This window comes from Pan paniscus, chromosome 2, assembly GCF_029289425.2.
Source record: "Pan paniscus chromosome 2, NHGRI_mPanPan1-v2.0_pri, whole genome shotgun sequence".
NCBI lineage: Eukaryota > Metazoa > Chordata > Mammalia > Primates > Hominidae > Pan > Pan paniscus.
Genome location: NC_085926.1, coordinates 19,837,483 through 19,860,353, shown reverse-complemented (window position 1 = coordinate 19,860,353; position 22,871 = coordinate 19,837,483). Strand labels below are relative to the sequence as shown.

At 41.6% G+C, this 22,871-nt stretch overlaps 1 protein-coding gene and 1 pseudogene across 3 annotated transcripts in view; both read left to right on the top strand.

The window, feature by feature from the left end:
- Positions 1–19,419, top strand: part of EFHB (EF-hand domain family member B) — a 63,004-nt gene extending 43,585 nt beyond the window's left edge. For 2 of the 3 annotated variants that reach the window (XM_034955953.3, XM_003826181.5), the window contains 4 exons: positions 4,921–5,128; positions 8,956–9,168; positions 10,827–11,008; positions 13,734–19,419. In XM_034955953.3, the coding sequence (XP_034811844.2) occupies positions 4,921–5,128; positions 8,956–9,168; positions 10,827–11,008; positions 13,734–13,907 (777 nt within the window). In that variant the 3' untranslated portion in view covers positions 13,908–19,419. The remainder of the gene's footprint in view (positions 1–4,920; positions 5,129–8,955; positions 9,169–10,826; positions 11,009–13,733) is intronic. The other variant, XM_034955951.3, reaches the window with a different exon arrangement.
- Positions 19,420–19,446: 27 nt separating this feature from the next.
- LOC134729927 (uncharacterized) lies at positions 19,447–21,817 on the top strand (annotated as a pseudogene).
- Positions 21,818–22,871: the final 1,054 nt, after the last annotated feature.

The window sequence follows — 22,871 nt, the reverse complement described above, 5'->3', positions numbered from 1 at the left end:
GAGTGGGCTGAAAAACAAAATATCATGATGTCCCTCACTCCCCTGAACATCCTGGGTCTAAAGTGTTCTCTCTCCAAGAGCTCGGTTGCTGCTCTCCCCCTATTGCCACAAAATCAGGGTATCCCATTCCAGTAGCTATAACTTCACCTTTTTCCCATTTACCTCCTATTTTCACCTAGAACTTTTGTCTGGAAAGGTCAGGCATAAAAGAGAATAAAACAGATCTCTGGAACTTTTCTAAGAAATCCCTGGTCCCTCTTATATCTGACCTTTCCTAACAAAAGGTCTAGGCAAAAATAGAGAATATGGGCTGGGCATGGTGGCTCATGCCTGTAATCCGAACACTTTGGGAGGCCAATCACCTGAGGTCATGAGTTCGAGACCAGCCTGACCAACATGGCAAAACTCCATCTCTACTAAAAATACAAAAATTAGCCAGGTATGGTGGCACATGCCTGTAATCCCAGCTACTCGGGAAGCTGAGGCAGGAGATTGCTTGAACTTGGGAGGCAGAGGTTGCAGTGAGCTGAGATCACACCACTGCGCTCCAGCCTGGGCAACAAAGCGAGACTCCATCTAAAAAAAAAAAAAGAAAATAGAGAATATGATTGGGGAAAAGGTGAAGTTATAGCTACTGGGATGGAACATACTGATTTTATCATTTTATTTTATTTTATTTTATTTTATTTTATTTTATTTTACTTTATTTTATTTTAGACATGAGATTCTCACTCTGTTGCCCAGGTTGGAGTGCAGTGGCACCATCATAGCTCACTGCAGGCTTGAACTCTGAGCCTCAAGTGCTCCTCCTGCCTCAGCCTCCCATGTTGCTGGGATTACAGATGTGAGCTACTGCTCCCAGCTCTCACACTGATTTTTGAGAAGTATACTCAACCAAGTGGTTATTATTCTTATGATCAAGGATTATGTAAACCCAACAAGAAAATCAGGAGGCTGAAATAGAATTAAATTTGAACCTCCTAGAATCCTTTTTATGCCTGGTTGCTACCAAAAGGGCGGACCAACCCTACTGGCCCGGGATTGCTGTTGCATGGTGCTGTTGCACCATGTCCAGGAATGGTCATGGAAGTAACACCAATTTTCAAAATAAGTCTTTATAACCCCTGCCCCTTTTATTCTGATTATTATTCAGGAAGCAGCTGAGATAGAATGAGTCCTTTCTGGGGACAGCTGCATTGAGTGACCAAACAGCTTTACTAAGATGTGGGCACCAGGAGCTGGTGAGAGAGGTAGACAGTTTTTGAGAAGGCCATTCCAATGCGCAATAATACCATATGACAATGGATGGTAGGGAGTAAGAAAGCTTCATTGAATACCTTGACTAATAGCTCATTGCTGAATAGCTTTTGTGCTATAGGGTGCACCCCATTGACAGACTGAAAATGTTCCAGAAAGCAAAACGCACAACCCAGATTAACTTAACTTTATGGGCCCTACTGTTGGGACTAGACCCATATGATTGGACTGGAATGGCAATTCCATAACTTGAATAAGTGTCAATATTGGTGTGGCACCACCAATAGCTCTGAGGAGGGAGGGGTCAGAGGTTCACTGCAGTCAGTCTGTCAGGAGCATGAGGGAGATCCCTATGTGTGATGTGTCCTCTCTCACCGTAAGACAAATGAGTCAACTTCTGGCAGTCACAAGTTTGGCATGTAGTGGTGGCTTCTGCATTAGAAACATGGAGTTCTTTACCTTGTGCTCTGTGTGTAATGGGGGTGTGTTGCCATGTATGTGCAGGCAGCAATGTTGGCAATCTGGATGGTTCAGGCTTGATCAGCAGCTTGATTCCAATCATTCCCATGCTTATGGTGAGTATCTACATGAACTACCCAGATAGTTCAATCAGTAGCCATAATTTTTGTCCTATAGTTTGCAGTCCCTTAAAGGGGTGTCTTTAATCTGCTATTTTATTGTTTTCCAAGTGTCCAACCAAATAGGTAGGCCACAGTCAACAGCCCAAGAGTCAGTAAAAATATAACAGGTTTATCAAGGGGAGTATTTGCCAGAGCCATGAGAATGGCCTTTAGTTTAGCTCAGTGAAGACCACCAGGTTTCAGCTCAGCCAGACTATAAGTGAAACAGGCCCAGGCATTTAGAGGAGGTTCTGTGAATTGAGGGTCCTCTTGAGCCAGTGGCTTTGCTTCAGGTGACAGAGTGGTGAATGAATTTTTTTTTCTAAAGGATCACTTCTCAGCTGAGTGTGGTGGCTCACACCTACAATTCTAGCATTTTGGGAGGCTGAGGCAGGAGGATAGTTTGAGGCCGGGAGTTTGAAACCAGCCTGAGTAACATAGTGAGACCCCATCTCTACAAGTAAACACAAATAATTAGCCAGGAGTGGTAGTGCCAGCTACTCAGTAGGCTGAGGCAGGAGGATCACCTGAGCCCAGGAGTTTGAGGCTGCAGTGAACTATGATTGTGCCACTGCATTCCAGCCTGGACAACTGATTGATAGCCTGTCTCAGCAGCAGCAGCAATAACAACAACAAAAATATTGCTACTCTTTTACACGTAAAGCTGAGATGTTACTGGGGTTGGGCTGGCTGCATTCTTGAATATGCCATTTCATTTGACATATGAGGCTTGTTTGCTCCTTTTTCATTTTGTTAGTCATTTAGTCCAAGTTGGCCGACCTCAAAATGATTATCGGCTGGAGAGTCAGAAGGCCTCCATGGGTCCAGTGTTCAGTTTCCAGAAGAGCTCAGTGACAGGCTAATAGCTGCTTTTCAAAAGAGGTCTACCTGGTAATTATGTTAGGGAGGCAATAATTCCTAAACTTCACGGTGCACCTCCAAGTGAAGGTTGCCTTTCTTTTCCAGAGGCTCTAATTGGCAAAACCACCAGTTATAGACTTGTAACTCAAAGGAGTCATTAGGGTTATGGGGTCCCAAAGGTAATAACAATTGTCTATACATGGCTCTTCTTGATCAGGATAATCCCCTCTGTCACATATGAACATTCACTGTACAGACATGGAAAGCATCAATACCAATTAAACATTCAGGCTTGGAAGCCGTAGCAATAATACATGGTTATCTTTAATTCTTCTCTGCAAACTCTGCCCAAACCCCATTAACTGAATTCGGACGTCCTTCCCTACCATCCTCTCCCAGGACTGACTATGATGATGACTTTGGGAACTGTATCCAAACCATAAAAATGTGAGAATCTCACCCCACTGAACAGATGCATCCCTCTTGAAGACCTGGAGCCCTTGGTCCTACTTCTAATCATCTTTCTCCCTAAAGCAGATGAGATCAGGGCTTGGGGGAGGGAGGGATTAAGGGTGCAGAGGGAGAGAATGGCTTTGCACTAGTAAGTAAGAAATATTTACTTTGATTTTGAGTGGCATGGTGGTGGCATGGTAGCTCCATGAAACAAACCACCAGTGTTTTCAGTGCACACAAAGCCCTGCATATTAGGCGGTAATTTATCATTGACAGCATCTGTTTCAGTTTTGGGGCTCTCTTGATTCAACAGCCACATCCCACATTGCTTTTCAGCTAGGATGAGTGTGGGTTTGCATTTTTGGTTGTAGTAGAGACTTTTGTTTGTTTTTGAGATGGAATTTCGCTCTTGTTGCCCAGTCTGGAGTGCAATGGCGCAGTCTCGGCTCACTGCAACCTCCGCCTCCTGGATTCAAGCGATTCTCCTGCCTCAGCCTCCCGAGTAGCTGGGATTACAGGCATGTGCCACCACGCTGGCTAATTTTGTATTTTCAGTAGAGACGGGATTTCTCCGTGTTGGTCAGGCTCCCAAAGTGCTGGGATTACAGGCGTGAGCCACCGTGCCTGGCCTGTAGTAGAGACTTTTATAAAGGAGTCTGCTTTAATCCAGGGCATTTGCAGCTGTATTGTCAAGATCATATGTTTTAAGTTCTCATTCTGTTTGAATACAAGGGTTAAGTAGGGGAAGTTTTCCAGGGCTGTGGGTCTGACTGCAAGAATTTATAATTCATCGAGTCAGTTTCTCATTCTCCAGGGGATTGCCTCCATCAGCATTGTAAATCCAGTCCTGGGCAGTAAGAGCTTAAATACTACGCAGTGACTCATTTATGATTCCTCTTGGGAGTTATTTCCTCTCAGGGAAGTCTCTCTGAGGGGGCCAAAGCTCCCTTATAGCAGGCAGAATCCACTGCAGAAACAAACAAGAAAACTGGGACCTTTGCCATCATCTCTGAATGGATTTAAGGTTGGCTTGATAGACTGCAGGAGGAACTGAGTGCTAAGATGTCCCAGCTGTTGACATTCTTCCTTAACGAACATTGTGTGCTCTGCCCCTTCATCTCCCAAGTGAATCAGCCAGTTTCTGCTGAGAGCCCTTATACATTTCCCTCTGTTCATACTCAGTGTAGGTACTTCTGTCTTTAACTGCTGTCTGAAAGGAGGTGAGACTTTTTCCCTCCACCCTCCTCCCCCTACTTACCAGGATGAATCTTAGTGTTACTTGTTTCAATGGGGCTGACCATCAGATTGGTAGCATTTCCCTCTTGCCTATAGGAGTGTTATGAAAACCAGACCACTGTCTTTGAACCCACCTCCGTGAACTTCTCCTGCAACTATCTCCCCAATTTCTCCTTAATAACAGGCAATGAAATGAAGGGCCATTTATTGCCAGGTTAAAACACAGAAGGTATTAAAAACTTTGTAAGGATAAAAATTGTAGAGAGCTGTCAAAAGTACACACCTATTGGTCATATGAAATGTCAAGCCCATATCACGGTAATAATGCTCTACCACAGTCTAACCAGCGTATTTGACTCCTCTTCTGTGAAAATTGAGACAAATTTGAATTTATGTGATGAAGCTATTTCTTTTTTCTTAAACTAAATAATGTTGCCTACTCTGCTCTTGAAGACAACTCCCATTTTATGTTCTTTTGCTTCCTGTATAACAGAAGGGAGATGGGATGATAGATAAAGACGAGCTGCAGGAAGCTTGTGACCAGGCCAACTTGAGTTTAGATGACAAGCTCCTGGACCAGCTATTTGACTACTGTGATGTGGATAATGATGGCTTCATTAACTATCTGGAATTCGCAAATTTTCTTAACTGGAAAGACAAAATGCTTCTTAAAGAGTATGAAGAGAGGGTCATTATTAAAGGTATTTAATTTTTGAAGGTTTGATGAATTATTTTTTTTTTAAATTTAAAATTTATTATTATTATTTTTAATACAGACGAGGTCTCACTATGTTGCCCAGGCTGGTCCTACTTGCCCTTGAACTCCTGGGTTCAAGGGATTCTCTTGCTTTGGCCTCCCAAAGTGCTGGGATTATTGGTGTGAGCCAGCATGCTTAGCCATTTGCTGAATTCTTAAATGGACTTCTGTATTTTAATTTTTCTAAGAGCTCAGCTATATTCAACTTTAATATTATATGAAAAATAAAAATATACATTTATACGTAGTTTTTATTTGCTTGTTTATGCATGGAATATCTGTAGTAGTGTAGGAAAGAATCAATAATATTTATTATTTCCAGGAAGAGGCAGTTGGATGGCTGAGGGACAGGGTGGCAATGAGATTCACTTTTTAATCTATATTTTTGTATCTTTTGAGTTTGGAACCATGTATTATTTATTCAAAAAAATTAAAAGCACAAAACTTACACTGAAGCTCAAAATATAAAAGACAGTTTCTCAGAAACCTGTTTAAAAACGATTATCTGAGTAGTTAGTTCCCTTTCCCAGGAAACATACAATTTGACATAAAATTAGATTTTAAAAATTTTGTATAAAAAGGAAAAACAGCATAATCTTTACTTTTGATTCAAACGTTATAATGTTTACATCAAGCTTGTCCAACCCTTGGTTCAAGACAGCTTTGAATGCTGCCCAACACAAATTTGTAAACTTTCTTAAAACGCTATGAGATTTTTTTGCGATATTTTGTTTTTAAGCTCATCAGCTGTCCTTAGTGTTAGTGTACTTTATGTGTGGCCCAAGATAAGTCTTCTTCCAGTGAGGCCCAGGGAAGCCAAATGGTTGGATACCTCTGGCCTACATTTTATCTTTCTGTATCATTACATATATAGATATACATATATACATATGTGTATATGTATATATTTTAAGCATGTCTAAAATAACACTGAACATACTATATAAGGCTTTTTAAAATTTAACTTTCGCATTTCTCTTCTTCCTTTTTTTTTTTTTTTTTGATAGGGTCTTGCTCTGTTGTCCAGGCTGGAGTGCAGTGGTGTGATCTTGGCTCACTGCAATCTCTACCTCCCGGGTTCAAGTGATTCTCGTGCCTCAGCCTCCAGAGTAGCTGGGATTATGGCAGGTGTGTGCCACCATGCCTGGCTAATTTTTTGTATTTTTAGCAGAGACAGGGTTTCACCATGTTGCCCAGGCTGGTCTCGAACTCCTGGCCTCAAGTGATCCTCCTGTCTTGGCCTCCCAAAGTGCTAGGATGACCGACAAGAGCCAACATGCCCAGCCAGCTTTCATATTTCTAAGGAATAAAGAAATGCTTTTTTGGTTTCTATGAACTACATTTCAGTTCCCTCATGCTGATATATTATGATTTACTAAACCATTTCTTTACTCTATGAAATTTAGGCTGTTTCTAGATATTTTAAAAGTAATATGCACAATGCTATAATGATCATATCTCAAAAAGCTTTTTATTTCTCATTTCTTATGAATGTTATTATTGTCTCAGAAGTAACTCTATTTTCATTTTGCTTTTCTAAATGATTTTACTGATTTGCAATTTTATCAGCTAAGTCTGTAAGGTTTTACTCCAATCTCACTACCATTGAGTGTTATTTCTAACAAAAATTCTTACATTGTTGTACTTTAGTTGGTTTATAATAATACCTCATTTGCCTTGCTTTTTTTTTTTTTTTTTTTTTTTTGAGACAGTGTCTCACTCTGTTTGCCCAGGCTGGAGTGCAGTGGTGCAATCATAGCTCATTGCAGCCTTGAACTCCTGGGCTCAAGTGATTCACCTGCCTCAGCCTCTTGAGTGGCTGTGTTGCCCAGGCTGGTTGTGAACTCCTGGCTTGAGGGATCCTCCCTCCTCAGACTCCCAATATGCTGGGATTACAGGCATGAGCCACTGCATCCAGCCTACCTTAATTTTTGTATCTTAATTATTAGAGGTTCAACTTTTTAAAAAGATATTTACATTTTTATTTCCTCTCGGGATGTCTCTCTTCTAAAAAGTGGAGATACTACTATTTTCACTTTTATTCTTGGGTCATGCCTTTCTGTGAAGTCAAAACCAAATTTTGGTCTCTCTTGATGATGCGAGCCCTTATGGGTTAGCCTTTCTATTCTATCCACTAGGAAAGCATCAGAATCTTCCCTACGTAATGAAGCTTTTTATAGAAAACAGCTCTACTCCAACCCTTTCATAAACAGGGGTGACAGAGCTTCCTTCTTGGCACAACTCATGAAGTAGTGGTAGAAAGCAAAAGCTTATTTCAGACCAGATAATTCTTCAAATTGTTTCTGGTTTTTGGATGCTGATTTCTTCAGCCATTTTAAATGGAGTTTTTGAGGATTTTCATCTTCTATGATTTTAGGGTAGAAACTGTCAAGTTTGTAGTCAGTAGGTCTAGAGGGGGCCCAGGAATGTTCTGCCAAAATTTTTCTGATATCAAATTCTATCTTACTGTTGACTTTTGGAGAAAAGTGGGTAAGTAATCTTTCAATTTTTTGAGAAATTCTTTTTCAAACTTTGTCCAGATTTCTACTTTTGGTGAGGTGGAGGGTTAGAGGATCTGGAACAGTGGGCCTGAGAATTTTCAGAGCAGCAATTGGCAGGAACTGAGTGTGGGGAGAGGTGGGGTTGCGGGGAGGAATGCGTTCTTCAGCGAGGTAAGTCTTTTCTAGTTTGCCACGGTATCCACCCTTCTCTAATACCAGCAGGTCACTTGCCTTTGCAACCCTTACTTGGGCTCCCCCAGAACCTTTAGAATTTTTCTAAAGATGGAAACACCACAGCGCTCTCTAGTGGTATATATGTAGTAACCAGATCTGAAAAAGATTGCAGGAATTTATTCCTAAATTTCAGAATTGGCTCAGCAAAGCAATCTGCAAAAGAGGACAGAGTCTTACAACTTCAGTTCTATCTCAGGGTTTTCTTTTGTACACTGACTTGTCAGGAGTTAGTTGTAGAAACAGTTCTTGAGCTCACAGTGAGTTCTTATCATCTCTCTTGATGTTGTAGCGCATGCTCCCCCCAGTCAAGTAGATGTGGAATTTTCCATTACAAGCATGTCTTGTCTTATTTCTCCCTAGTGCATAGTGCTAGGAAAAACTCTGTAGTTCAAGTTAAATATTAAAATACGCTCTTTTTTTTTTTTTTTTTTTGAGACGAAGTCTCACTGTTATCCTCCAGGCTGGAGTGCAATGGCGCGATCTCGGCTCACTGCAACCATTGCCTCCCTGATTCAAGTGATTCTCCTGTCTCAGCCTCCTGAGTAGCTGGGGTTACAGGCGCCTGCCACCATGCCTGACTAATTTTTATATTTTTAGTAGAGACGGGGTTTCATCATGTTGGCCAGGCTGGTCTCGAACTCCTGACCTCAGGTGATCTGTCCACCTCAGCCTCCCAAAGTGCTGGGATTACAGGCGTGAGCCACCGTGCCTGGCCGCTCTATTTTTTTTTTTTTTTAAGAAAAGAAATGAATGGATTCTATGTTTACATTTGGTCTCTCATATTTCAAAGCTTTATTCTAGAATAAAGTGAGTGGAGTAGCAGAAGAAAACATTAGGCCATGTTCAGATTTCCTGGCATATGACATTGGCCTGAACTTACTCTTCCACAGTTGGGTGTTGGGTCAGTGGAGGGGTCATGCCAGCTGTTTCCATTAGCAAGAAGAGACTAGATGGGAAAACTTATCCTGTTACAGAGCAGCAAGCACTAAGTAGTAATGTATTCCTGCATTTTTTCTTTCATTTATTTTCCTTAAAGGTAGAAAACCAGATTGTGTAAACCCTACTGAGGCTAATGTTGAAGAACCTGAACCAACTCTCCTCATAAAGCCAGAAGATATTGTCTTAAAAGAAGCAGGAAGCACAGAAAAGACTCTCCGGACACTTCTGAGACCAAGTGATAAAGTTTCCAACTACTATAAGACAACTTCTTCTGAGATCAATGCAATTGTAGGAGCCATTCCTTCTACTTGTATGTCACTTATTTGTCAAGTTTTAAAAGCATCAACAAACTGTCCTCTGTCTGTCATTGCATTGTCCCCTGCCTTTCTCTGTTAGACTAAGTTTCCCAAAGCTTTGTACCTTGCATTTAATTCATATTCTAACCACCTGGGGAGGAGAGGCCCACATATAAATGTTGATTGAATGGAATTGCCAATGATGACCAAAGTAAAATGATTCTTTATATATTAATGAAATGGAAACCATTATAGATCAGAACATTGAATGTTATACATTGTAGTAATTCAGACTCCACCAAGTATTAATATTAGACGATTTTAAAACCATATGATTCTTAGCTCCATACATATCTGCCTTCAAATATTTAAAGAGATTTTACATAACATTTCTCTGCATATTCATTCCCCATGTGTTAGTTTGCTGGGGCTGCTGTATCAAAGTACCACAAACTGGTGTCTTAATAGAATTTTATCGTCTCACAGTTCTGGAGGCTTGACGTGCAAGGTGTCAGCAGGATTGGTTCCTCTGGTGGATTGTAAAGGAGAATCTGTCCATGCCTCTTCCCTAGTTTCTGATGATTTGCTGGCAGTCTTTGGCACCACTTGGCTTCTTCAGCATCACCCTGATCTCTGCCTTCATCTTCACGTGGTGTTCTCCCCATTTTCATGTCTGTGTCCAAATTTCTCCATTTTACAAGAACTCTAGCCATATTAGGTTAGGGGCCCACCATACTCCAGTATGACCTTATCTTAATTAATTATACCTGAAAAGACCTTATTTCCAAATAGGGTCACACTCTGAGTTAGTGGAGGTTAGGACTTCACCATATAAATTTTGGGAGGAGACAATTCAACCTATAATATGAAGCATGGTGAATTTTGGTGATTTAGAAAAACTATTTTATGTTGATCAAGATCACACCCTTGGAATAAGGACATGATTGAGGATTTACATATTTTTCTCAACTGGATTTTTATAGACATGCTATACATTCTAGAGTAATGAAATCTTGTTACTCTCGTTAGACTGTGTTGTCCAATAGAAATAAAATTGAAGTCATCTATGTATTTACAAACTTTTTAGCATTAAAGAAAACCAGGCTGGGCATGGTGGCTCATGCCCATAATCCCAGAATCTTGGGAGGCCAAGGTGGGAGGATCAATTGAGGTGAGGAGTTCAAGACCAGCCTGGGCAACATAGTGAGACCCTGTCTCTGCAAAAAATACAAAAATTAGCTGGGCATGGTGGCAAACTCCTGTAGTCTCAGCAACCTGGGAGGCTGAGGTGGGAGGATCACTTGAGTCCAGGAGTTCAAGGCTGCAGTGAGCTATGATCATGCCACTGCATTCTAGCCTGGGTGACAGAGTGAGACCCTGTCTCAAAAAAGAAAAAGAAAAAGAAAAAAAAGTCATGTTAAAAAAAGAAACAAGTGAAATTAATTTTAATACTATATATATTCAAAATATTATCATTTCAATAACTAATCAATATAACAATTATTAAATATTTTCCTTTTTTGTACTAAAATGTTTGAATTTTACATTTGGAATACACCAAAATTCTTCCTAGCTACATTTTAAGTGCTCAGTATGCACATGTGACTGGTGGCTACTGTGTTACACAGCTTTGTTTTAGAATGTCTGTTTTCTTCCCTCATCAATGACCTAGGTTACCCCATTTGTGGTGTTCCAACCATTCGATCTGACATTCCTGCCCCCCGAATTCGTCGCATCAGTGACAGAACTAATTATGGTGAAGAAGGTAGTGCATATTCACTACTATATCCTACCATTTTCGCCCGGAAAGGAGTGTTTGAAAGAGACTTCTTCAAGACCAGATCAAAAGAAGAGGTATAGCATATAAGCATACAAAAATGGAAATGTTTTCTCTATCAACAACTGCTATTTTAGACTTTTAAAAACTTGAGTTTTTATATTTACAAAAGTCTACAGGATCCCCAAGTATAGGATTCTTGGTGAATAATCCTCAACTTGGTTGTGACATCTGGTACAATTCTTGAGGTAGAATTTATGCTGTGACAGAAAGAGCAAATTCATATTTTACATTCAATATGGTCCACGTAAAGAAGAAAAATATTTTTCTAAAACATTTAATACTATTCTAGTTGAGAAAAGGAACAGGATCAACCCCTTCCTTATGTAAGAATCCTGATGGCCTTGGGCCTCTAGAACTAAGAGTGGGCATGAGGATGGTCACTTTGCTACCCTTCTTGTCCACTGGTATCATATGTCTCAGATTATCTGTGACAAGCATTGATTTAAAATATTCTGTCTTGTTGCCACAACACAGGTAAGGTAATACATCTGTCTTATTTAATTAATTATTTATTTATTTATTTATTTTTGACTCAGAAAACATGATGCCCACATCCGAGATGTTCCTCTTCCTAGATGAGTTATAAAGCTAGGGTTATAAAACCAGCTAGGTCTGAATAGCCACTGGGGTGCTGAGGGCCAGAGATTGATAGCAGTGCTCAGTTAGACTAGCCTGTCTACATCTGTGCTTATGGAAAGCAGGTGTAATTCAGGGAGTACTTGCTTCTTCAGAACCTTCATAGCTGGAGCTAGAAATGATAAAGGAAAAGACATACGATGTCTTTTCGGACTTCAGATGAAGGGTTGATGGCTTGGAAATGTATTAAATACTAACCGAATTAATGGCAGATGCATCCCAGCAATTCTTTCACACGGACGCAGGACAGAGAGGAAGGAGAGACAGAGGCTGATGCTTGCTTACTGGCCCCAAAGGAGGAACTTGGTATCCTTCCTGTGGGTCAAAGAAGAAAACCTCCAGATTGTGTTTTCACTTTCCTCAATCACTCTGAAAGGCCTATGAAATAGAACTTTAGGGTTTCCTAAAGGAACAGAAATCTCCTGCTTGTTTCATAACCCCTAAAGGAAGTCATCCTTTTAACTAGGAAGTCATCTTTTATCCCACAATTCTAGACAAAAAGTAAGAAGTCAAAGACCTGCTTGGAATAATAATGTTGACTTGAGGGTGGATAGATTTCAGTAGACATGTTAGGTAGTCAGCATACTACTGATAGAAAGCCAAACCACTGGAGCAAAGCCTCCAAGGAGTGGGGAAGGAAGCAGGGGAGAAGGTCTGGGATGCTCAAGACTGACTCAAACCATTCCTGAGCTCACTCTGCAGGGGCCTTTTTAAACTACCAGTGGGTGGGGAAAATAGCAGCTATGCATAGGGGTATTGTGTTTTTGCTTTATAGCTGCAGTTGCTAGCAGCTCTGCTCTTCTGAATTTCAGAATTTGATTTGTATTTGAATAGTACTTAATTTGTATTTAATTACACTAATTTCCCACGAGGGTACATCATTTCTAGGGGATTTTTTAATTGTTGAGATTCTGTTTAATAGATGTATTCTGCAACTATTTTATTTCTTTGGCTATTCGCTTCTAACCTTTTCATTTCCCTTTTTGTTTTTTTTTTTTTCTGAATGCTTCATAGTAAATGCTTCTTTTAAATTTAGTTTCATTTTAAAATTTTGTTTTCACATATTTTATTCCCACTACTCATTCTATTGTTTCTTCCCGCTACTAGTTCTTACTTTCCTTTCCTATATTTTTCTTAAGACATAAGAAGCATGTTTTTCCCCACCTTCATCTGTTTTAATAATTATCACTGTAGAGAGATTATTTGTAACCAAAGGTTGCTGGTTTTCAGTGTGCTTGGCTTTTAGTGTCCTCTCTTAATCATGGGTACACTATCTGCCATTTGCACACATAGTTAAAGTTCCAACAGGCCAGTTAGATACATTTTATAAATGTTTGTATTTTAAAGAATACAAAACTTGGCCATGCCTAGAGGCTCATGCCTGTAATCCCAGCACTTTGGGAGGCCGAGATGGGTGGATCATTTGAGGTCAGGAGTTCAAGACCAGCCTGGCCAGCATGGTGAAACTTCATCTCTACTACAAATACAAAAAAACTGGCCAGGTGTGCTGGCACACACCTGTAATCCCAGCTACTCAGGAGGCTGAGACAGAAGAATCGCTTGTACCCAGGAGGCAGAGGCTGCAGTGAGCCAAGATCACACCACTGCACTCCAGCCTGGGCAACAGAGTGAGACTCGGTCTCAAAAATAAATAAATAAATAAATAAATAAATAAACGAAACTAATGTTCAAGTGGCTTAGGTGACATACACAAGACCAAAATGACAATAAATGACTGAAATGGAACTCAAACCTAGCAAGTCTTCTTTATTTTTTTCACTCTTTTTACTTAAATTTTGCTACCTCTCCTTAAAATAATGAGACATTTAAAGTTGAAAGTAACTTTATATATTGGCTAGTGTATTTGAACACCCTCATATTCATAATAACAAAATTATTCCTGAGCTGACAGTATTAAAATTTTGATATTTTCTCATTATGTATATATACAAGCACATGCACACACACAAATACATACACACACATACTTTTCACACATACTTTTTTGGAAAAATATCCATAGTCTTAGATGTTATAAAGATATTTTTCATTACAAGTTTTAAAACATATAAATCATGGTCTATTTTAAATGCCTTTTTCTAGATTGCAGAGATATTGTGTAACATTGGTGTCAAACTTTCTGATGAAGAATTTGAAAATGTATGGAATCTTGCATCAAAAAAGCATCACAGAGGAGAAGTTTGTGTTGAGAACATCAGAAATGTTCTAGATGAGCTACGGCATGCAGACCGGATCAAGTGTAAAACACCCATGTGATATTTTTGGACTTCATTCATTCAAGCAAAAGAATTATTAACTCTGTGTTTATCTAAAATGTTGAATCCATTCTGGTTTTAGATATTATGTTAGAGTTCACAGTGGTAAGACTCATATGCCTGTATGTGTTGCTAATAAATTAGATTTTGGATTTTAAAATTTATTGTTTTCCATAAAGCACCTAAGAGCTTGACAAGTGATTGAAGAGTTAACATTCGGCCTCAGCAAAGACAGTTCAGAATGATATTAGAAGTTTTGTAGGCCTAAGAATTCCATCCATTTTAGTTGGCCGTCTGAATTCATAGTGTGATTTGTGATGCCAAGTTTAATTTTCTTTGTTGGTTAAGCCAATTTGAACTGCAATTTCTGTCACAGGTGATCAAAATGTAGTAACACACCAAGAGTAAGGAGATTCATGTTTATGTAGTGGACTAAAAGCTAGATCTTGTGCATGGAACTACAGGTGAATTTTTTTTTTTTTTTGAGATGGAGTTTCACTCTGTCACCCAGACTGGAGTGCAGTGGCGCAGTGTTGGCTCACTGCAACCTCTGCCTCCTGGGTTGAAGCGATTCTCCTGCCTCAGCCTCCTGAGTAGCTGGGACTACAGGCACGTGCCACCATGTCAGGCTAATTTTTCGTAGAGACGGAGTTTCACCATATTAGCCAGGCTGGTCTCGATCTACTGACCTTGTGATCTGCCCGCCTCAGCCTCCCAAAGTGCTGGGATTACAGGCGTGAGCCACCGCGCCCACTACAGGTGAAAAATTTTAAGAAAAAAAAAAAGCGATCTTGACTTCCTTACATTTCCTTTTCTATTAAAAAATTACTTGTCTTTTAAAAATTAATTCTTTAAAAGAACAAATGAAGAATACAGCTAGAGGAGCTCTTTCCATATATTAAAAACCACAAATTTAAAGCGTTTAAGACAGCAAAAACAAGACAAAAGAAAACATAAGGTTTGGGGAATAAGCAGTCTTTTCCAAATGATCTCTAAACTCATGCTTTCTTAACACGTTTGGCTTAAGTCATCAAACTATGGTCAAGCAGGCATGGGGCCGTTGCCCTTAAGGGAGGAGATAAGCCATCTTTCAGGATGGTCCTGATTCACTTTCCTAAATCTATTCTAAAAGTACCAGTTGAGGTTCCTTTGTGTATCCTCCTCCTACCACTGGTGGGTTCTTTATATTTTGTCCCTGGTAGGCTATAAAATGGGTCAGAACTGTACGTTTTCAACGTCAAGGAAACTCCATTGACAAATTAAAAAGTTATCATTTTATTCTATTTCTCATTCCAACTTATGCCCAGTCATGTTGTCCAACATAGCGTATAAAGGATTCTACAATGAGAATTCTACAATGAGAATAAATAATAGCATTGAGATACTCTGGTAATAAAATGCCAACATAAAGATGATAAACATGAAGATGATAAAATTTGAATAAACTTTCTAGTGTCAAATTCACAGGAATAAATAATACCCAAATGTTAAATTTCCTTGCCAGTTAAAATCTGAAGATAAAATTCAAAGTAATTCAAGACTGAAATCAAATTATCTAGTGTCCAGTGAGTTAAAAATCCAAGGAAATTCTCTCTCCCTTTTTTCTGCTTCTGCCTAGTTTCAGCCAAGGTGTTTGGAAGACCTGGGGAGAGGTGTGTTTCCTTTAAGCAGCTGCGTCTTGAGCTGCTTCTCACTGGGAAGACCATAGGTCCATCCTGGCTCTTAAACTCATAGTCACTTAACTGAAGTGACTCAGCGGGCTGAGCTTCAATTTTAGGAAGTCAAAGATGTAACAAGGCATACAAGATTTCATAGCTCCCACCAAATTTAGGAAATAAGCCAATTCTTAGCTCTGAGAGCAGTTATCTCAGAGCAATTTTCTCAGTGAAAATTGTGTTTCTACTACCCAGTATCTGTATGTCACCGAAGCCATAGAAGAAATTATGTGATATCTGAGTGAAGGAGAGAAATGGAGAAAACCTTGATTTGAAACTTACCAGGGTTCTCATATGTGTACATTAGCTAGAATTTATGACCTATGGACTTAAACTAATTTGGAAGAAATGAAGTTAATTTTGATACTATGCATTTACTATATCTGGCCTAAAAATCTACTTTATATATACTGTCTTCTCTTATTGGAGCACGACATTTGAAACATTATTTCCTTCATGCAATTTAGAAATTTTGGACGGAAGCCCAGTCATTACTTTTTTTTTTCGAGATGGAGTCTTTGTCACCCTGGCTGGAGTGCAGAGGCGCGATCTCAGCTCACTGGAACCTCTGCCTCCCAGGTTCAAGCGATTCTTGTGCTTCAGCCTCCCAAGTAGCTGGGATTACAGGTGTGTGCCACCATGGCAGGCTAATTTTTTGTATTTTTCGTAGATATGGGGTTTCACCATATTGGCCAGGTTGGTCTTGAACTCCTGACCTCAGGTGATCCATCGCTTTGGCCTCCCAAAGTGGTGGGATTACAGGCGTGAACCACTGTGCCTGGCTGGTCATTACTTTTTATTATGAAGTATCTGTCTTCCCTACTCAGCCTATTCTATACTTTTCATTATTCTTTGAGGTGCTAGGGACTGAATAGAGTGCAGGTGCTATTTAGCAATCTATTGTCAATATTCTTTTCAAGTGCACCCCTTCAATTCTGTGCCTAGGAATTGCTTCCATTGCTTCTTGTTTCGGAATTGCCTAGGATTCAGAAACATACCTCCTGTTGAAGTTTCTTCTATGAGTTAAACCAGCTAGAATCAAAGTGGCACAGGTGATGGAAGTGATCCTTGAGCCACATGAATTTAAGTTTAGCTGATTGAGGGGTTTGCTCCCTGCCCTGAATGCAGGATGGCTTTGGGGCAAGGGACCTAGTGCTGCTTATCTGGGCAAACCCTGTTTAAAAGTTTGAGCCTTTTAATAAAAATTAGGGTAGCTGAACTGACATCATTTAAAAGCTTCACCTCTTGTTGTCTAGAAGATATGGATACATGGGGGCAACCCCCTTTGGGTCCCCTCCCTTTGTATGGGAGCTCTGTTTTCACTCTATTTTACTTTATTAAATCTTGCAACTGCACTCTTCTGGTCCATGTTTGTTACGGCTCCAGCTAAGCTTTCGCTCGCTGTCTACCACTGCTGTTTGCCACTGTCGCAGACCCGCCGCTGACTCCCATCCTGCTGCTGACTCCCATCCCTCTGAATCTGGCAGGGTGTCCGCTGTGCTCCTGATCCAGCCAGACTCCCATTGCCACTCCCGATCATGCTAAAGGGTTGCCATTGTTCCTGCATGGCTAAGTGCCTGGTTTCGTCCTAATCGAGCTGAACACTAGTCACTGGGTTCCACGGTTCTCTTCCGTGACCCACGGCTTCTAATAGAGCTTAACACTCACCGCATGGCCCAAGATTCCATTCGTTGGAATCTGTGAGGCCAAGAACCCCAGGTCAGAGAATACGAGGCTTGCCTCCATCTTGGAAGCGGCCCGCCATCATCTTGGAAGCGGCTCACCACCATCTTGGGAGCTCTGTGAGCAAGGACCCCGGTAACATTTTGGCGACCACGAAGGGACATCCAAAGTGGTGAGTAATATTGGACCACTTTCGCTTGCTATTCTGTTCTATCCTTCCTTAGAACTGGAGGAAAATACGGGGCACTTGTCGGGCAGTTAAAAACAATTAGCGTGGCCGCCGGACTTAAGACTCAGGTGTGAGGCTATCTGCGGAAGGGCTTTCTAACAACCCCCAACCCTTCTACTGGGGACGTTGGTCTGCCCGGAGCCAGCTTCCACTTTCAGTTTTCTTGGGGAAGCCGAGGGCCAACTAGAGGCAGAAAGCTGTTGTCCCGAACTCCCGGCAGTAGCCGGTTGAGATCATGGCGCAGCCAGAAGTCTCTACTCAGCAGTGCGCCCCTACCTTTCCTTCTGAACCATGCCTCCTGGGTCCTGACTGGGACTTTCTTGAAAGTGTAGCCCCAAAATTCTCCTTACCTCTGAATCTACTTCCTCTGATCCCTGCCTCCTAGGTACTAATGGTTCAGACTTTCATTTCCTCTAGCAAGTTGTATCTCCAAAGGGATCTAAGGAGGCGCTACGCTGCGTCCTTAGGCACCTAGGCTATAACCCAGGGAGTCTTATCCCTGGTATCCCTTCCGATTTAGGTACACAGCTCTCTACATGGGCAGTTACGTGGGACCCGTTCCCCACCACCCTTGCCAGGGCCCCAAGTTTGTAAGGCTGAGAGAGAGAGAGAGACGGAGAGAGAGAGAGAGAGAGATGGAGAGAGAGAGAGACAGAGAGACAAAGAGGGAGTCAAAGAGAAAAAGAAAGAAAAACAGAAATAGTAAAAAAAAAAAAAAAAAAAAAGTGTGCCCTATTCCTTTAAAAGCCAGGGTAAATTTAAAACCTGTAATTGATAATTGCAGATAATTGAGTGCAGAAGCGCGATCTGTTGTTGTCAGTGTAAATAAGGGCGTAGCAAGTCCTTAGCCCAGTAACCTGCGGATGGGCCAAATGCATTCAGTCGGTAGCGCAACTGCTTTGCTAAAACTAGAAAAGTAACTGTTAGAGGAAACCTCGTTGTGAGCACACCTCATAGCCAAAAAAAGCAAAAAGGTAGCTTACTAACTCAAAAATCTTAAAGTATGGGGCTATTATGTTAGAAAAGGGTAATGTAACTTCAACCACTGATAATTCCCTTAACCCAGCAGATTTCCTAACAAAGGATTTAAATCTTAATTACCACACAAAGGTCCGACCAGACCTAGGAGGAACTCCCTTCAGGACAGGACAGTAGATGGTTCCTCACAGATGATTGAGGAAAAAACCACAATGGGTATTCAGTAATTGATAGGAGACTCTTGTGGAAGCAGAGTTAAAAAATTGCCTAATAATTGGTCTCCTCAAATGTGTGAGCTGTTTGCACTCAGCCAAGCCTTAAAGTACTTACAGAATCAAAAGACTATCTCAATCCTGACTCAAAAGGTTAGCTACACCCTCTCTGAAATGAATTTGCATAAGAACTGTTGTTTATGGGAGTGCATCTTGATGGGGCAGCTGGGTTGTTATGAAATACTCAGGAACCCAGCCCAGATCTAGGACTCACCCCTGAGTGCAAAGGCAATGTTGGGCATGCTGGTAAAGGACCACTAGAATCCAGCAGCCCAGACCGCTTTCCTTGTGGTCAAGAAAGGCAGGAAAACAGATGCAGGAGTGCTACATTGGTGAGCGTAACTAATCCGATAAGCAGAGGTCCATGGGTGGTTACGCACCCTGGAAAGGAACTCACCTCTGAGCACAAAGGCAATGTTGGGCACGCTGGTAAAGGACCACTAGAATCCAGCAGCCCAGGCCCCTTTCTTTGTGGTCAAGAAAGGCGGGAAAAGGAGTGCAGGACTGCTACATCGGTGAGCGTAACTAATCCGATAAGCAGAGGTCCATGGGTGGTTATGCACCCTGGAAAGGAATAAGCATTAGGACCATAGAGGACGCTCTAGGACTAATGCTCATCAGAAAATGACTAGGGGTGCTGGCATCCCTATGTTCTTTTTCCAGATGGGAAACATTCCCCCCAAGGCAAAAACACCCCTAAGATGTATTCTGGAGAATTAGGACCAATTTGACCCTCAGACTCCAAGAAAAAAACGACTTATATTCTTCTGCAGTACTGCCTGGCCACAATATCCTCTTCAAGGGGGAGAAACCTGGCCTCCTGAGAGAAGTATAAATTATAACACCATCTTACAGTTAGACCTCTTTTGTAGAAAAGAAGGCAAATGGAGTGAAGTGCCATATGTGCAAACTTTCTTTTCATTAAGAGACAACTCGCAATTATGGTGTATGCCCTACAGGAAGCCCTCAGAGTCTACCTCCCTATCCCAGCATCCCCCCGACTCCTTCCCCAACTAATAAGGACCCCCCTTCAACCCAAATGGTCCAAAAGGAGATAGACAAATGGGTAGACAATGAACCAAAGAGTGCCAGTATTCCCCGATTATGCCCCTTCCAAGCAGTGGGAGGAGGAGAAATTGGCCCAGCCAGAGTGCATGTACCTTTTTCCTCTCTCAGACAAAGCAAATTAAAATAGACCTAGGTAAATTCTCAGATAACCCTGATGGCTATATTGATGTTTTACAAGGGCTAGGGCAATCCTTTAATCTGACATGGAGAGATATAATGTTACTGCTAGATCAGACGCTAACCCCAAATGAAAGAAGTGCCGCCATAACTGCAGCCCGAGAGTTTGGCGATCTCTGGTATCACAGTCAGGTCAATGATAGGATGACAACAGAGGAAAGAGAACGATTCCCCACAGGTCAGCAGGCAGTTCCCAGTGTAGACCCTCATTAGGACACAGAATCAGAACATGGAGATTGGTGCCACTGACATTTGCTAACTTGAGTGCTAAAAGGACTAAAGAAAACTAGGAAGAAGCCTATGAATTATTCAGTGATGTCCACTATAACACAAGGAAAGGAAGAAAATCCTACTGCCTTTCTGGAGAGACTAGGGGAGGCATTAAGGAAGCATACCTCCCTGTCACCTGACTCTATTGAAGGTCAACTAATCTTAAAGGATAAGTTTATCACTCAGTTAGCTGCAGACATTAGAAAAAAACTTCAAAAGTCTGCCTTAGGCCTGGAGCAAAACTTAGAAACCCTATTGAACTTGGCAACCTCGGTTTTTTATAATAGAGATCAGGAGGAGCAGGTGGAATGGGACAAACAGGATAAAAAAAAAAAAAAAAGGCCACCGCTTTAGTCATGGCCCTCAGGCAAGCAGCTTTGGAGACTCTGGAAAAGGGAAAAGCTGGGCAAATCGAATGCCTAATAGGGCTTGCTTCCAGTGTAGTCTTCAAGGACACTTTAAAAAAGATTGTCCAAGTAGAAATAAGCCACCCCCTTGTCCATACCCCTTATGTCAAGGGAATCACTGGAAGGCCCATTGCCCAAGGGGATGAAGGTCCTCTGAGTCAGAAGCCACTTACCAGATGATCCAGCAGCAGGACTGAGGGTGCCGGGGCAAGCGCCAGCCCATGCCATCACCCTCACAGAGCCCCGGGTATGCTTGACCATTGAGGGCCAGGAGGTTAACTATCTCCTGGACACTGGTCTGGCCTTCTCAGTCTTACTCTCCTGTCCCGGACAACTGTCCTCCAGATCTGTCACTATCTGAGGGGTCCTAGGACAGCCAGTCACTAGATACTTCTCCCAGCCACTAAGTTGTGACTGGGGAACTTTACTCTTCTCACATGCTTTTCTAATTATGCCTGAAAGCCCCACTCCCTTGTTAGGGAGAGACATTCCAGCAAAAGCAGGGGCCATTATACATCTGAACATAGGAGAAGGAACACCCATTTGTTGTCCCCTGCTTGAGGAAGGAATTAATCCTGAAGTCTGGGCAATAGAAGGACAATATGGATGAGCAAAGAATACCTGTCCTGTTCTAGTTAAACTAAAGGATTCTGCCTCCTTTCCCTACCAAAGGCAGTACCCCCTCGACCCGAGGCCCAACAAGGACTCCAAAAGATTGTTAAGGACCTAAAAGCCCAAGGCCTAGTAAAACCATGCAATAGCCCCTGCAATACTCCAATTTTAGGAGTACAGAAACACAACGGATAGTAGAGATTAGTGCAAGATCTCAGGATTATCAATGAGGCTGTTTTTTTTCTATACCCAGCTGTACCTAGCCCTTATACTCTGCTTTCGCAAATACCAGAGGAAGCAGAGTGGTTTACAGTCCTGGACCTTAAGGATGCCTTTTTCTGCATCCCTGTACATCCTGACTCTCAATTCTTGTTTGCCTTTAAAGATCCTTCGATCCCAACGTCTCAACTCACCTGGACAGTTTTACCCCAAGGGTTCAAGGATAGCCCCCATCTGTTTGGCCAGGCATTAGCCCAAGACTTCAGACAATTCTCATACCTGGACACTCTTATCCTTCAGTATGGGGATGATTTAATTTTAGCCACCTGTTCAGAAACCTTGTGCCATCAAGCCACCCAAGAGCTCTTAAATTTCCTCGCTACCTGTGGCTACAGGTTTCCAAACCAAAGGCTCAGCTCTGCTCACAGCGGGTTGAATACCTAGGGCTAAAATTATCCAAAGGCACCAGGGCACTCAGTGAGGAACGTATCCAACCTATACTGGCTTATCCTCATCCCAAAACCCTAAAGCAACTAAGAAGGTTCCTTGGCACAACAGATTTCTGCCGAATATGGATTCCCAGGTACGACAAAATAGCCAGACCATTATATACACTAATTAAAGAAACTCAGAAAGCCAATACCCATTTAGTAAGATGGACACCTGAAGCAGAAGCAACTTTCCAGGCCCTAAAGAAGGCCCTAACCTAAGCCCCAGTGTTAAGCTTGCCAACGGGGTAAGGCTTTTCTTTATATGTCACAGAAAAAACAGGAATAGCTCTAGGAGTCCTTGCACAGGTCCAAAGGATGAGCTTGCAACCTGTGGCATACCTGAGTAAGAAAATAGATGTAGTGGCAAAGGGTTGATCTCATTGTTTATAGGCAGTGGCGGCAGCAGCAGTCTTAGTATCTGAAGCAGTTAAAATGATACAAGGAAGAGATCTTACTGTGTGGACATCTCATGATGTGAATGGCATACTCACTGCTAAAGGAGACTTGTGGCTGTCAGACAACCGTTTACTTAAATATCAGGCTCTATTACTTGAAGGGCCAGTCCTGCAACTGCACACTTCTGCAACTCTTAACCCAGCCACATTTCTTCCAGACAATGAAGAAAAGATAGAACGTAACTGTTAATAAGTAATTGCTCAAACCTACGCCACTCGAAGGGACCTTTTAGAGGTTCCCTTGACTGATCCCGACCTCAACTTGCATTCTGATGGAAGTTCCTTTGTAGAAAAAGGACTTTGAAAAGTGGGGTATGCAGTGGTCGGTGACAATGGAATACTTGAAAGTAATCCCCTCAATCCAGGAATTAGTGCTCAGCTGGCAGAAC